General features: G+C 36.7%; 1 protein-coding gene across 1 annotated transcript in view; it reads right to left on the bottom strand.

Moving 5' to 3' along the window:
• The window catches only part of VPS13B (vacuolar protein sorting 13 homolog B), a 763,389-nt gene that overhangs the window by 166,668 nt on the left and 580,609 nt on the right, over positions 1–16,112 (bottom strand). Inside the window, exon 36 of the mRNA XM_065903112.1 lies at positions 12,298–12,693. Within this exon, the coding sequence (XP_065759184.1) occupies positions 12,298–12,693 (396 nt within the window). The remainder of the gene's footprint in view (positions 1–12,297; positions 12,694–16,112) is intronic.

The raw sequence follows: 16,112 nt of genomic DNA, 5'->3' as shown, positions 1-16,112 counted from the left end.
AGCAACCTAGATGCCCATCAGCAGACGAATAGATAAGGAAGCTGTGGTACATATACACCATGGAATATTACTCAGCCGTTAAAAAGAATTCATTTGAATCAGTTCTAATGAGATGGATGAAACTGGAGCCCATTATACAGAGTGAAGTAAGCCAGAAAGATAAAGAACATTACAGCATACTAACACATATATATGGAATTTAGAAAGATGGTAATGATAACCCTATATGCAAAACAGAAAAAAGAGACACAGATGTACAGAACAGACGTTTGGACTCTGTGGGAGAAGGTGAGGGTGGGATGTTTCGAGAGAACAGCATCGAAACACGTATATTATCTAGGGTGAAACAGATCACCAGCCCAGGTTGGATGCATGAGACAAGTGCTTGGGCCTGGTGCACGGGGAAGACCCAGAGGGATTGGGTAGAGAGGGAGGTGGGAGGGGGGGATCGGGATGGGGAATACATGCAACTCCATGGCTGATTCATGTCAATGTATGACAAAACCCACTACAATACTGTAAAGTAATTAGCCTCTAACTAATAAAAATAAATGAAAAAATAAAAATAAAAAATAATAGCAGCAATTTAAAAAAAAAAAAAAGAAGCTAATGTTGACAGTGAGGTTGTAGGAACAGGCACCGCCTAAAGGCATTATGCAAACACATGACCTGTAGACATAAATGTGCCCTGCCTGGTCCCTTCTGTCTCCTTTCTTCTCTTTCATGTCTTACATCTACAAGGAAATTAGGTGTGGTTTACTCTTGAGACTTAAGCAAGTAATTTAACTTATCCCCACGTGCCTACCTGTCCACTACACCTGCTACATACACCAAAGCTGTTGCTTTGCTCCTCGATGAGGAGATCCAGTTACTTGTGGGATCACAGAAAGGTTAACCCACAAGTACCAGTTTTTAAGTTTAAAATAGAGCCTCCATTTCCTTCTGAACAGTTCCTGTTACATTTTTAAAAAGCTACAATAAAATAAGAAAAAATATGTTAGTTCAAGTGGTTTTAATCTTAGTGTAAATGACCAGTAATAAGAGATTATGGTGATCACTTCATAAGCAAGAGTGGTGATAAATTTCACAGAGTCATTTATAAATGGTAAACCAAAGTTCACACTTTTACCACAAAATATGAAAATAATCCCTGGGACTCAAGACAGGGTTATTAATTCTCCTTTCCCCTTTTTTAACTCTGTGAGAAGCTGGCCTATGGGACATCATCCCTTCCTTTTTGTTTTCTTTGATTTTTTCCATCAGGAAACATACTAAATATCTTGCTTGGGATGAAATGAATCTTATTTTATATATCACCACACATATAAACCCAAAGCCACAGAGAATACTCAGAGTTCATTTAAGATGGATACTTCTTCATTCAAAATCTGGAATAAATGGCAACAGAAAGTGAGTTAAAGACATGTGTTAATCTTCTTCCTAATGGACTAATGCAAGGTGGGACAAAATGACTACAAGTAAAAATACTAAACAAACAAACAAACAAAATCCCCCACAAAACTTCTTAGCATTGAAACACTGGAAAAAGTTGAATAAATTTTGAAGTTTTACCACTCCCCTGCACCTGTGTTATGGGTTCACATATAGCAAATATGACAAGATGCTTACATTTGTTCTAGCTCAAGAGTACATAGGCATTTGATGTGTTATCTTTACATTTTCCATACTTTTAATTTTCCCTTAAATTTCCAAAAATAATGAGAAAAGAAAATAAAGAAATATGTTGTAAAATTATAAGATTTAGAATGATCACAAAATTTAAAAGCATGAATTTTTTTTTAAAAAGGGATGTTATTAAAGCTATTTATGCAATCACTGATCAGGTCATTTTATAAAATTTAATTTTGAAATAATTTCAGGCTTTCAGCAAAATTGATGTCTTTCATTTAGTTTCCCTTACTGTTAACAACTCATATAAACTATCGTACTGTTCTCAAAAGCCAGAAAATTAATACTGATACAACACTACTAATAAACCTTATATAAATTTTACCAGTTTCTCCCCTCATGTCCTTTCTTGTCCCAGGATACAACCCAGGATCCTGTCTTGCTTTCTGCAACTGTGGGATCAGGTCACTTTTGACCAAACATATCCCCTCGTCTCTCTGCCTCCTTCCACTCAATAGAATACTTCTCTGCCTCACTCTTCCACTGGCCTCATCCAAAGATCCGTATTTATATATTTAATTTCAGTTGTAGCAAATTAATGGCAGATACTTAATTAAAGTCAATGAGGTGTATCAACATGGAGAAGTTAATTTGAGAAACAACTGGTGTGATCAACAGAAATAATCTTGGTTTGTTTGCATACTGACATACTTTTCATTGAGTGTAAAAATTCAGTTCAAGGAACAAATAGTTCCCTGACCTTTAAAATACTTCTTCAGAAGACTAATAAATGCAAACCACTTGTTTTGGAGAATGTTTACAAAATGCTGCCAGTCCTACCTTGTCAATCTCTTGCTAGATCTTTAGCAAGGCGCCTACTATCTCCATGCTGATTGTGCAAAGTGCGGTCTACATCAGGCTTCTGTACATCAACAGAAAGAGTACTCAGTGATGACATGTGCTAGCAAAGCATATCCAGGTATTTTTAACCAGCTGGAAATAATCTACAGTTACTAGAAAATCAGCAAGCATGTGTTAGATACATCCAGAAGTCAATTTGCATAATAGTGAAGCACGAGGATTACTCAGAAAGTGAGAAAGGAAATTTTTTTTAAGTATGCTATGTAAAGAGATGACTGTAAGTGATTAGATGACTAGAAAAAAAATTCTGTAAATCTGGTCCATGGAAGAGATGATTAGAAATCTTTTCGTTTCCAGTTCCTTCAACTAATTATGTTGAAGCATTAAAAAAAAAAAAAAAAAAAAGGCACTTGAGTATTTTTTTTTTTTTTTTTTTGGCTGCACCATGTGACATCTTAGTTCCCTAACCAGGGATCAAACCTGTGAACCCTGCAATGGAAGCACAAAACCTTAACCACTGGACTGCCAGGGAAATTCTTGCACTTGGGTATTCTAACCACAAAAATAGCTGGTTTTTCCCCTCTTGATCAGAATATGTAAGTGGTTCAGATCTTATTTAATTACATCCTATTTTGTAATATGCCTATATCCGTATCTGTTATTACAGTAAGTTGTAATACAGGATAAGATTAAGGTATGAAACAAAATATAACAAAACTGTCAGAGAACTACATAGACACCACTGTGTAAGCTGAAAGGGATGCTTGCTATTCTCAACAAAGTTACTAAAAAGTCTAGCTCTCGAAATGAGAGTCTGGTTGGGTAGTCGACCTGCTAACACATATCCTTTCTCTGAAGCGCCTGATGACTTCCCATTGGTGAGATTCCCAGGAACTCTCATCAAGGCCTCATTGATAAGTAAAAGCTGGGACTTCTAGTCTCATCCAAACTCATTCTCTGGACATGAGAAAATGATAAGCAGCAGAAAAAGATTTTATTTTTTCTCACATAAAGAAAGGCAGAAAGGCTATTTATACTTGGCCTGGAGAAGGGAAAGGCTATCCACTCTAGGATTCTGGCCTGGAGAGTTCCACGGACTTTATAGTCCATGGGATCGCAAAGAATTGAACATGACTTTGACCTTCACTTGTCTGGAAAAGGTATTTTTTTGAGAAATGTTTTAGAACTCTTGGATACTAGAAAAACTAAACCGAACATACCAAAGGGAGATGGTGGATATGCTTTGCGTCTTTCTTCCCCTCCAATCTGCCACCATGCTTACTGTTTTTACAGTTGTGTCAGTTTATTAGGAAAATAAAACTTGACTGGATCATGTAGCTATATTTTAAAAAAGTAGACTAAGAAATTTGTGCATACTGGAAAGTGTGTAACAACCTGTTTATAGAGGAAAGAATAACTTTAAATACATACTTTGAAAGTTTCTTAGATGAACACAGTAGCTGGTTAACTTAATGAGGAAACTGCTGGTGGATTAATTTTTTTTAAAGTCAGTCACAAGAATAGAAGAACTGGTATCAAAACAATGTTGCAAACAAAATGGCTTCCTATTTGATTCCTTGCAATGGCTTAGAAACTGGTATTCATCTACGTGATCCAGGTTTTTAAAGACTGGTTTAACAGAAAGACCAGAAGCTAGGAGACGTGTTATTGCCCTCCATGCACCCTGGAGTACCCTTGGACAAATCACTTAATCTCGGCATCCTTAAGTAAGGGACTAGCTCAATTGGCCTCAATCTAGGGTTCTCTGATATGCAGGGAATCCCATATAGTAATGCTGGTCCATGATGTATGGTCAGTATTTCAAAAATCCTGAAAGAAACTTGAATGAATTTTTTGGAGACAGGGCTGAGATATACTAAGTTTTTTGGTTACAGTCATATCAAGTTGGTACAGTCAAGCTAGCTATTTTATGCTAAATACAGCGTGTGTGGATGATGGAGTTGGATAAAAAGCCTTCCTGATAAAGGAGAGGATGATCTCTGAGACAGTTTTCAGCTCTAAAATCAAATGCTCTACAACCTCAGCATTCATGGGGTATGACTGAGATGGGACAGTGAAGGGGAGGAAGATATAAAAACACTATTATTTATTGAGGAATTTAATAAATTTGTGCCAAGGAATGTGTGGAGTACTGTGTATACATTATCTCACTTAATCCGCTCAACAGCCCTGTGGATTTAAGTGTTTGTGCCTTTATTTTGGAAATAAGCTGTGTTGTAACTTTTACCACAATCAACTGCCAGCAAGTAGCAGGGCTAGGATTAAGACTGTCTGCGTCTTTCCAGCACCACGTTGCTTTATAAAAACTACTGCTGTTAGCTCTTAGTAATTTCATTTTTCCAGTTGGTAACAGGGTTGGGAATAAATGCTTTTTCGTGGCCCCTCTGTCTTGCTTGGTCTCGGTACCTTAGGCCAACATAGCCTATAGGTCCAGGGGCCCAGCCAGAGGGCAAAAGAACATCTAAGATGTGTCTTCAGTCACTCATGGCTGGCAGGGTAGCTTTGCCAAAAACTTTCCTAGCAAACAGCTTTCTGGCTTATGTGGACGAGAAGACGATTTGCTGTGACCGCAGGCAAAACTAAACACTGTCACAAATTCAGTGGAGTGGGAGAAGAGTAACTTCTAACCCTCTTCTTTTCCCACAGTTTCAGTGCTATGGGTGACAATAATTCTGGTCCATTTCACCTAATACTAACTTAAAAGGTGCCACTGTTAGGATGCAAAAGAGACACTACTAAGAAAGAGATGTCTACTATTTAATTGCTAGGACTGGAAACTTTCTTCTCCAATAGCATTTGCACAGTGAGATATCATCCTGTTAATTAACAGCATTTTTGTTGTCCCAAACACCCTTTTCCCTCCTGTCCAAGAAACACTGTTTTAATATGAGTTTATGAGAAATTTTTACTAGTTGTCCCCTTTATTCCCTCAAATATATCTAAAGCTAGAAGAACGGTTCTTTATCATATCTTTGTTAAAGTTAGGAGAAGAAATAAAAAGCAATGTTTTTTTAAACAGCATTTTTTTCCCCATAGTACATAAGACGCATGAAGTTTAGTGCTATGGGACACACTTCTAAAATACATAACCCGAGGCCAACAGTTTTCTAGCAATCTAGATTAAGTTTGGGATTTGATAACTAAAAACAATAGGGAGGAAGACTACTACCTGGAGACAAGATTTGAAGGTGAACCTACTTGGAAGAGTATAACAACTATGCCAGATTTCTCATTAGAAGGGAGCAGAGCCTTATGAAGACTTCACATTCCCCAAGAAAACCATATTTACACAATTAACAATTCTTTTGTTGGGAAAAAAAAAAGCTTTCCTTATTGCATACGGACACATGTGGGCTGTGTAAAAATATAAGAGATGTGTAATCCACGGTAAACACAAAGTAATGATCTTAAACAGGCCAAATCCTTGAACTCGTCATTAATAAATGTCTCTCCTGCATTCAGCTACCCGGGCTGCTGGGAGCCTGTTTTCTTCAAGTACTTCAAACACGGAAATCCAGGAACATTTATTATTTTAATCCATTACAGGCAGTGCTTGATTTAACTTTATTGGTTGTGGTGGTGGTAGTGGTTATAAGTGGGGGTATAGCAATGTTCTTTTACACATCATTTCAAAAGGGCTTAATTATATTTTATAGTTTGGGCCAGGAATTCTGCTTGTTTTTTTTGTCTAACAAGGTTCAAATGGAGTTCAGGTCGGTGATTAATCAGAAGAAAAAGTCGGAGATGGTTATCTCTCTGAGATGAGCTCGTCTCTGTCTACGAAAGGCTGGGCAGGTACATGGTGTTCACTGCGCCACAGCCCATGAGCATGCTCTGACATCTGAGGATGGCTGCTTATGGGACAAATTTTACTTTTCAGGCAGCCTGGAAATGAACACATCAGAAATCTCGCCCAGTGGTTTTCTTCTAAATTTCTGAAGTTACTATCCGAAGGTATTTAAAGACGTCCCATTAAAATCCAAAGCAGTAAACTTAGTAACCTCACAGCACAAAAAAAAATGTACATGAATAACAAAAATCATGTGACAATAAAAAGAAAGCCAACACATAAACCCTTTAGCACAAAAATTTTAAATATTCCAAGGAAAGATGTCAAGACTTAATTTGGTTAAAGAAAATAAAAAAATATGACCATAGAAATATGCCTGAACCTCATATATCTACTAATGAGTTTAAAAAAAAATATCAAACGTTAATTTTTTGCCTCTTTTGAGGGGGTGAAAAAAGATAATTTCTAAGATAGCAGTACTAACATTATTTATTACTGTCCAAAATTCTATCTAATCACATATTACTGATGACAATTACAGCCAAGAGAATAAAATCTTTATGTTGGGATTTCTTTTCCATTGCATATATTTCTAAGAGAGAGGACAAGAAAATTACTCACCAAGAGACTTAGGCATTTACCTTTTTTATTTCCCATTGTATTAGAGGAAAAAATAATGGAACATTATTTGGGGAAAAAAAGTTATGAGAACTTTACTTTTTCCACCTATTTCCCATTCAATTTTTAGAACATCCTATGGTTTGTGAATGTCTCAGTAGTTCACCATTATGCACAGACAAATATCATCACTGAAAAAAATCCAGTAATCCACAGGTAATTTAAGAGCAAAAAAAGGAGGATAGGCCAGTTCATCAGTAGCAACTTTGAACCTTGTTATAAAGTAATAGGAGGGAATCTGACCAGGATTAATAGTGGTCCTCAGTGCTGGGATGAGAGGTGTCATGTTTCATAGACTCTAGGCCATCTGTTCTGCCTGCCTACATTTTACTTCTGCAAAACTATAAACGTACCTCTACCTCAGGGACTATAGAGAGGCATTAGAATTCTTCTGCTTTTCATTATCACAAGATTCAGTAACTCATTTCATTGTCAAGATAATCCCCTTTTACTCTTTCTTTTGCGCTTGCTGGGTATGCCAAAATGACAAATAAAACCCCAGATGTTACAGACCCAATGAGGTCTCCACCTTTCCTTGAGTGTTGGGTTTAGGCTGCTTGAGACACGGTGTCAAATGTGACAGGACCCTGATGCCCACACCCAATATTCGTTACGGGTTGTTAGTGATTTGTATAGCTGTCTACAAGCTGTGCTTCCACTTCAATTCTCGGTGGCTGTTTAAAAGTGAAGTGTGTCCTCTGGCTTTAATTGTTGAAGAATTCATTTCCTATTGTTCAGGCGTTGGAAAAAGACGCTATTTCTTTCTAAAAGTAACAAAAATCTTTGGGGTGTTGTAAATGGCTTGTTATTGCAATGTATTATTTTAAGTAGTCATATTTAATTTAATGTTTTATTTCCCCGCAGGCTTACTTGCATTTCTGCAGCATCCACTGGCTATGACAACGCCTTAGGAGATTGTCCTCAGGAGAGTCAGTTGACTCTGGAATGAAAAGCTGGAGCTCCGCTCTGTATCAATTAATGACCTAGTTTCACTTTTCAGGACATGAAAAGGAAATTTACTTCTTTACATTTTTATTGGTCCTGAATGCAGTGAACATGAGAAGAGGCATTTGTATCCATGAAGAATAATGTGGTTATGCTTGCTTGCTTTCTACTTTTTGTTTATACACAAAGATAAGTACATATGGATGACAGAGGCTGGGGTAGTGAAAGTTATTTAAACCACAGCTCTTTGATTAGGAATTCAACTTACTGCTTTCTGCATTGGATGAAAGTCCCCTAAGTCCCTATGGAAAGGGGATTCTTGCAATTTTTCCTTGATTTGGACTAACCTGCCAGCCAAGATGGCCTCACTCAGGCTCTTCCCCAACGCTCTGCGCCATCTAACTTGTCTATACCCTCTTCTCCCTTTTCCTCATCTACAGGGAGCTTGCTAATAGACGAGCCCCTAAGAAAGAGCAAGGCAGCTTAAAGCCCAGCTATTTCACAGCCTGAATTGTGTACCCTTGTTTGCCGAAATCTAAGAAGTGCCGCCCTAATAGAGCCATAATTTACTCTGACAAGGAAAGCTAGCTTGCAGCTCACTCTCCACCCTGCCTGTGCAAAGTGCCTCACTGCTGGTTCAGAATTTATAGCTACATACTTAAGGTTTCTCCAAAACGCCACACTTCAAACGGCAGAAAAGACGTGATGTGTGTGTGTGCATGGTGGTGGGGGGTGTTATGTTTTTTAAGAACATACTACAGAATGGGCCAGATTTAATGGACAGTAAAAGAAACGCCTGCCTTAAAATGTTTCAGAAAATAAGATAGAAATTTAAAACAAGATTAATTACATTATCAATAACATAATCATAAAAAATTCTGCAGCATTATATACAATCATAGAAATTTGGGGATTATACACCAATTTAAAAAAATATAAGCATTACATCTTGTATGTAAAGTTCTAAAATCAGAACTTTAGGGCCATTTTACCAAAGACACATGGGAGAACGTAAGTATTCTAGCAGAAATATGAGTTGGGTTATTATAAGTCACTGCTACACTAGCATCTGTAGAATGGAATTAAAAAAAAAAAACCCACGTCCCTTGAAACTCTGAGAGTTGAGGGCCACGGAATAGTACAGAAGGCTAAGAAGAACTCAGACTTTGTTTTAAAGTGGAAAATATTTAACCATTTCATTCTGTTTCAAATAATGAAAACATTTCAGTGAATAAACTGTACATATTTTGTTGTGAAAACCAGTAAATGAACATAAAAGCATTTCAGATTTAAATGTGCTGAGAATGTCGTGGGAGAGAACATTAACTTTTCTCTCTCATTCTTTTATCATTTCCTTTCTGTACACACTTCCCATAAGCTTATGACAGTTTAGATGATAAAAAAATACATAATCATTAGGCAAACTCAAATATTTTTTGTACTTTTCACAAGTGAAGAAACATGCCTACAACACATTCCTAATTGTGTTTCTCTAAATATTACTTAGAATGTAAGATTCCTCTAGCATTACAAATCTATTTCAGCTCCTAAATTAAAACTCATCTGGAAAGGACTGTTCTACCCTGTTTATATAACATTGTCACATAAAGAGTGTTAAAAAAAATATTTCACTAAAAATAGCTTGCGTAAGTTAGGGATTAGAGTAGTTTCTGCTGCTATAATTGTTCCTTTGTAGTTTTTTCCATGATGTTTTTGCACAGTGTTTTTGACTGTGTTTATTAAAGTCAGCACATCAAAAAGGATCAAAGAGAAAGTGAGTGAGAACCAAAGAAACCCCAAGTGTGTTGTCTCATTGGGGAGTTATGCAGATTCACATAAACAAGTGCAAATTGTTGAGGTTTTAATGAAAATTTTCTACAATTATTTTATCTTAAGTCATTCTATACAATAACATCTGTACAGCAGATGGCTATGCTGTACCAAGGCAATTCTCCTTTTTCTTTCTCTGTTTAATAGTACATCTGAGATGACTACTTTTGTCACTGTGCTCAATTTGGCTCAGCAAATAATTTGAAAAGTGCAGCTGCTGCAGATGGTCACAATAGTTATATAAACTGTAAAATCAAAGACACAGTTAAGTATTTCTGTATTAGATTCAAACTATAAAAATCTGACATTAACTCCATTGGGCTCAAAGATACACTATAAAAACTTTTGATTGCGTACAGAACGATGTCACTGGAAAATACAAAAAGAAATACGACTACTGGTAGGACATTTTTTTTTTTTTTGGCTCAGAAATACTTTTTACGACTTACCAAAAATAAACCTTGAATATATATTTGCATATATTTCATCCAAGTTGCAAAGCATGAATTTTTAAGATATGTAAATATACAATAAAATGAATGTTCAGAGCTTAAATTATATTTTACTTCTTGAAAATTTTCCTTGGTAGAAAATCAATGTCTGAAAAATATATACTAATCTCTTAATTATAATTTCCTAGAAATAAACCTACAGCAATAACTAGAGCTTTCAATCTCACTTCACTTAATCATAATTTATTATTATTTTGCTAATTTTCTTTTCTTTTTTTTTAAGCATGCCATTACATCAAGCAGATTAAAACATATTTGGTGTTTGTTACACTCACAATAAAACTATTTCTATCCATTTAATTAAATGGCTAACTTCAATCTGATTTGATTTGTTGATGCAATTAACTACTTAAGAACATTTGCTGGACACTACACATTAGAGTAGTATAAAGTATTTCTTAGTCAAGGCTATAGTTTCTACTGCATTTAACCAGATTTAAGAGTTATAACTATAAAAAGAATGGGGTACTAAAGGGAAAAACAAGCTACACAACCAGAATGCATCTATTACTTCAAAAAGGTCAGTGAGATTTTAATTATATTTTAGAGAAACCTCCTGAGAACAGACACTAGCAAATGAATGAAACAAGAAATGAGGATGACTGAGCACAGTACATATTAAATGCTTTCATTCTACTTCAGTCCTAACCTTTTCTTGCAATGATTCAGGTACAACTGGAAAGGCGTGGGAATGGTCCCAGTGTGGTCTGGGTTGTAATTTATTTGTGGATAAATCGGACATTACAGCCTTCAGCGCTTCATAGTCTTTCATGTACCATGGACCTTACATTTCTCATTTCTAACTTTTAAGACAATAAAAAAATATAGTGCTTTTAAGTTGGCTTGGTCACAAATATTTCTGGTGAGAAAGAAATAAATCTTTTTTTTTTGGCCTAAAATTCATACTTCTCAACTACAAAACTCCTTCTTTATCTCGTCAACTCCTGCGTCCAAACTGACTATACAATTAGTCCCCAGCTGCCACTTTTTAGTAAGCAACTGAGTTGCATACACTTTTAGGATTTACTTTATCCCTATATTACCCCTCTAGCCCCACTTCTTCCCTCCAAATTAAAGTGGAAAAAAATGTTTTCCTTTTGCTACATTTACTTTCAGAGCAGAGTTTCTGGCTTCAGTGCACTGAATGTTAACAGTAGCAGCTTCTGTGATTGAAAATGGTTATTCCCCACTTGTACCTTGTTTTTCCTCTTCTCCTCCTCACATTCCTTCTACCTACTCTTTTTGATTCAGTGTGAAAAAGCAAAGAACAATTTAGACATGGTAACAAGAGAGGAAAATGTAGATGTCACTGCCCATTAATGTCTCAGCTCTCCACTCATCAAGGACATTCAGCTGCCAGGTCCAGGCTCCTTTGCTCAGCCAGGCACTGACGCAGGGCCTTTCCCTGCAGGTGTTGCTGTCTGAGAATCTTCAGTGGCACTGTCTCTGCAAAGTTGAACCTTGGCTTCTATTACTTTTGGTGTAACATTTCTGCCACCAGAGTAATTTTTTTTTAAAAAATATATTGTTACCAGTGACTTAATGGAGCACATCAGAATCACCTGTAGGGTTTGTTGGAAGACGTTTTTCTGGGTACCATGCCCAGAGTTTCTGATTCAGTAGGTTAGGAGTACAGTCAGAATTTGTGTTTCTAACAAGTTCCCAGATGCTGCTGGTTCCGAGACTACATTTTGAAAGCTACTACTCGGATGGCTTGCAAAACCTGATGCTTACTCTGTTCTTCCACTACAGCTATGTTAGGTAAAAAGAAATTTAGGAATAAACAGTTATAAAGATGTCTGTAGGAACACACCTGAAGAGGTAGACAGGAACACTTTAAGGCATAAAATACTTAGGCTTAAATAATTTGTTGTAACACTTTCTTTAAAATAAGGCAACAAACCAGAAGTGTGCCCATCTCTAATGATTCTTGAAACTTTTTGCCTCTACATAATACAAACCTTCAACATTATGCAGTTTTAGATGTTAACAAGTCATTGGCATCTCTCTTGCCCCTTTACTGTGACTTACCAGGTACTTTCTGCGCTGCTTTGACATTAAGGCTTCCACTGAGGGTGGATAAAGATGCCAACAGGCATGGTTTATTAGGATGGGGGACAGTTTCCATGGAGACCACAATCTGAGTAGTATGAACAGAAATTTTTTGAAAGCAGGAAATCGTTCTCCATATGTTTTCTTGAAATGGAACCTTTTGTGCTCCATCACCATGAACTTTAAGCTTCGATAACTTTCCATGGCAACATTTGGAGGCTGGAAGCGCATCCTTATTCAGCACGGTGTCCAACGGGGCTGAGGACACTTTGCTGTGTACATTTTTTATCTTCTTCAAAAAGTGGTTTATTTGATCCAACTTGGTAAAACTCAGGTTTGCTTTCAAAGGCTTTGATATATCCAAGTTGATGTCTGCTGTAGAAGTGAAAAGGGTAAGAAAATTATTGAAGCTCTCTTATTGCAAATAAGCCTTTACTTCCCTGTCAAACTCCTATCTCAGTTTCCCAACACCTGTACTGTGGACTCATTAGGATGCCAGATGTTATAATTCTTTTACTTACCACCTATTCTTCCCATGTAGTTACTTGAAGGAACACTTTTCCTACACTACTCTCTTGCCTACATTCCTGTCCCAATGCATGTGACTGTCTGTCTGTTCCTGACAGATTGAAGCCCACACATGGACATCTACCCTCTACCCTCTACTTGGAGGCAAAGTTGAGCAGTCTTTCCAGTTTGTTATTGAACTGACATTCTTCCTTCTGGGGTTAAAAGGACCTCTCTTAGTAACCAGCACAATGTTTGACATAAACACTGGTATTAACAAATAATCTGTTCAACTGATTAACTGAAGTAGCCTCCCCACCACTGTCTGATAAAGTATATACACAAAACGTTTGTTTCTCCTCTGCGACCCACTAAAACCCAGGAAAGTCCCTACATTGTTCCCTGTATTCTGTGTTGAACACGTTTCAAATATCTCATCCAATGAAACACGGGTAGACTGAGATCTCTTAAACTCCATTTTACATGTATCACATACCAGATGTCCTTATTTGTCACTTAATCACCTGACATTAAGACTTTTCTGTTTTTGCGCTCTCACTTCCGTTTTTGTCATCAATAAGATGTAAGACTATGAGGGTCGTGAAAGCAGAGTATGGCCCTAACCTTTATACCCAGTGCCTGGCACAGTGTGTTTCTCACATGTATGTGTCCAGTAAATGGTTGAGTTTAAGTGAACCTAATTAAGTATTCTTTTCACTGGAGCCTGATATAATACAAGACATGAAGCTAGTAATAGCAAAGTTATCAAGCAGACAAAGTTCATATTCTGTTTTCAACAGGAGGACCTCTGCTCATCTTCAGATTTCAGCACCCTAGGGTTTCCTCCTGGCTACCCAGGCTTGCTCTGGGTACATTCCTCTTGTGTGTCTTTCCTTGGGTTGCTTTAATCAGACTAAGCAAAATTCTGAGAGTACTGCTTCTAGCTAATTGTCCACTGGAAAGGGTCAGACAGTTGAGTCAACCTTCTGCAATATTAAAATATTTTCTGTTCCCTATATTTCTTTGAGCAGGAAAAAACACCCTAATTTAAAGAAATTATTTTTTAACATCTTTATTGACATATTAACTCACATATCCATATAATTTACCTATTTAAAGTATACAATTCAATAGTTCTTATTATACTCATAAGATTGTGTACTAATCACCACTATCTAATTCCAGAACATTATCACCACCACTGGGGGAAGAAATTCCCATGCCATTTAGCAGTCTCTACTCATTCCCCACTTCCAACTCTCAGGCAACCAATAAGCTAATTTCTATCTCTATAGATTGCCTATTCTGGACATTTCATATAAACTGAATCACATAAAATCCTGCTTTTTGCATTTGGTTTTCTTCAGTTAACATAAAAAATTTTAAGGTTCATTTGTGTTGAATCATATGTCATTAGTACAGCATTTCTTTTTTATGACTGACTGATACTCCATCGGGTGGATATACTGTAGTATACTGCTTATTCATTATCAGTTTGCGGACACTTGGGTTGTTTCTGCTTTTTGGTTATTAATGAACAATATTGCTGGGGCTTCCCAAGTGGTGCTAGTGGTAAAGAACCCACCTGCCAACGCAGGTAGACAGACATAAGAGACACAGGTTCGATCCCTGGGTGGAGAAGATCCCCTGGAGCAGGGCACAAGAACCCACTCCAGAGGAGAATCCAATGGACAGAGGAGCCTGGTGGGCTCCAGTCCATCAGGTCCCACAGAGTCGGACACGACTGAAGTGACTTAGCATGCATGGATAATACTACATGAACATTAATATGCAAATTTTTATATGAATATGTTTTCAATTCTTTAAGCTATCTACCTAGAAGTGAAATTGTTGGGTTATATTTAATTACAGCAATCCTCGTGGGTGTGAAGTGGTATCCCAGTGTGATTTTGATTTGTACTTTCTTTTTTTTTTTTTTATTTGTACTTTCTTAATGATTAATGATGCTGAGCATTTTTTCATATGCTTATTGGTGATGTGTATATATTCTTAGAAAAATGTCTATTACCTTTGTTCATTTTTAAATTGGGTTTTTTGTCTTCTTCTTATTAAATAGTATGAGTTTTTTACATTGATATATTCCATATACAAGTCCCTATCAGGTATAGGATTTGCAAATATTTTCTCCCATTCTGTGAACTGTCTTCTCAGTTTCTGTGATTGTCTCATTTGCAGCACAAAAGATTTTAATTTTTGTTAAGTCCAAGAGATTATTCTGTTTGAGCTTTTGGTGACATCAAAAAATCATTGCTTTATCCAAGGTGATAAAGATTCACAGCTACGCTTTCTTTTACAAGTTGTAGAATTTTACCTCTTAAATTTAGGTCTATAATTCCTCTCAAATTAACTTTTGTGTGAGGTAGGGGTTCAACTTAAAATTTTTTTTTTTGCATAGGGAAATCCAGTTACACCAGCATCATTTTTAAAAGGCATTATTTTTGACCTGCAGAACAGGTTGGTGAGCAAAATATTTTAGGGTACTGCATGATTCCAATGACTCATACATTGTCCTGCTCTGCCTGCAAATTCTTTTATGTGGGTTTCTAAATTTTGTGACCTCACAGAAAATAATACCACCTTTTACCACAATGAAAAAAATGAGCAATCTTAACAGATGATAGCAGCAACAGAAAAACTGAACAAAGCTGAAGTGGAAAGAAGACTCAGATACTGGGGCCAGAAGCTATCTGCTTTTGCCTGGATTCATGAGATTTAAACTAAGGGTCAGAAGTAGCCATAAAAACAATTTATTGACCTACTCAGGAATTTGCCCAAATATTTATCTACCTATACCAACTGCTGGGCCTAAGGGATCCACTTTCCCTGACTGTAGATTGGCAAAACATCCATAGAATGGTATGCATGAGAACTGCTGAGTGCTATTTCAATACGGATTCTTGTATCTCAGATATGGTGGTCCCAGGGGCACAAAAAAAAACAAAAAAACCCAAACTATTTATCTTTGGTTATTTGCCTAACTTGTCCTTTGAGACTCTTTAGGTCATTTCTTCCTGAAAAACCTTTCTTGATCACTGTGGCTGACTGAGGCGCCTCTCATTCATTGCTTTCAGAATATCCTGTGTATTGTGTCATCATCAGGTATCTATTTATACTATTTTTATAGTTACTGTTTAGAGTCCAGATAACTATGAGCTCCTGAAAAATAAGGACTGTTCTCCGTCTTAATATTCTGAGTGCGGAGGTGGTGCTAGTGATAAAGAACCCACCTGCCAGTGCAGGAGATGTAAAAGATGCGGGTTCAATCC

This window comes from Muntiacus reevesi, chromosome 12 (assembly GCF_963930625.1).
Source record: "Muntiacus reevesi chromosome 12, mMunRee1.1, whole genome shotgun sequence".
Lineage (NCBI taxonomy): Eukaryota > Metazoa > Chordata > Mammalia > Artiodactyla > Cervidae > Muntiacus > Muntiacus reevesi.
This window is presented reverse-complemented; position numbering and strand designations above follow the sequence as displayed.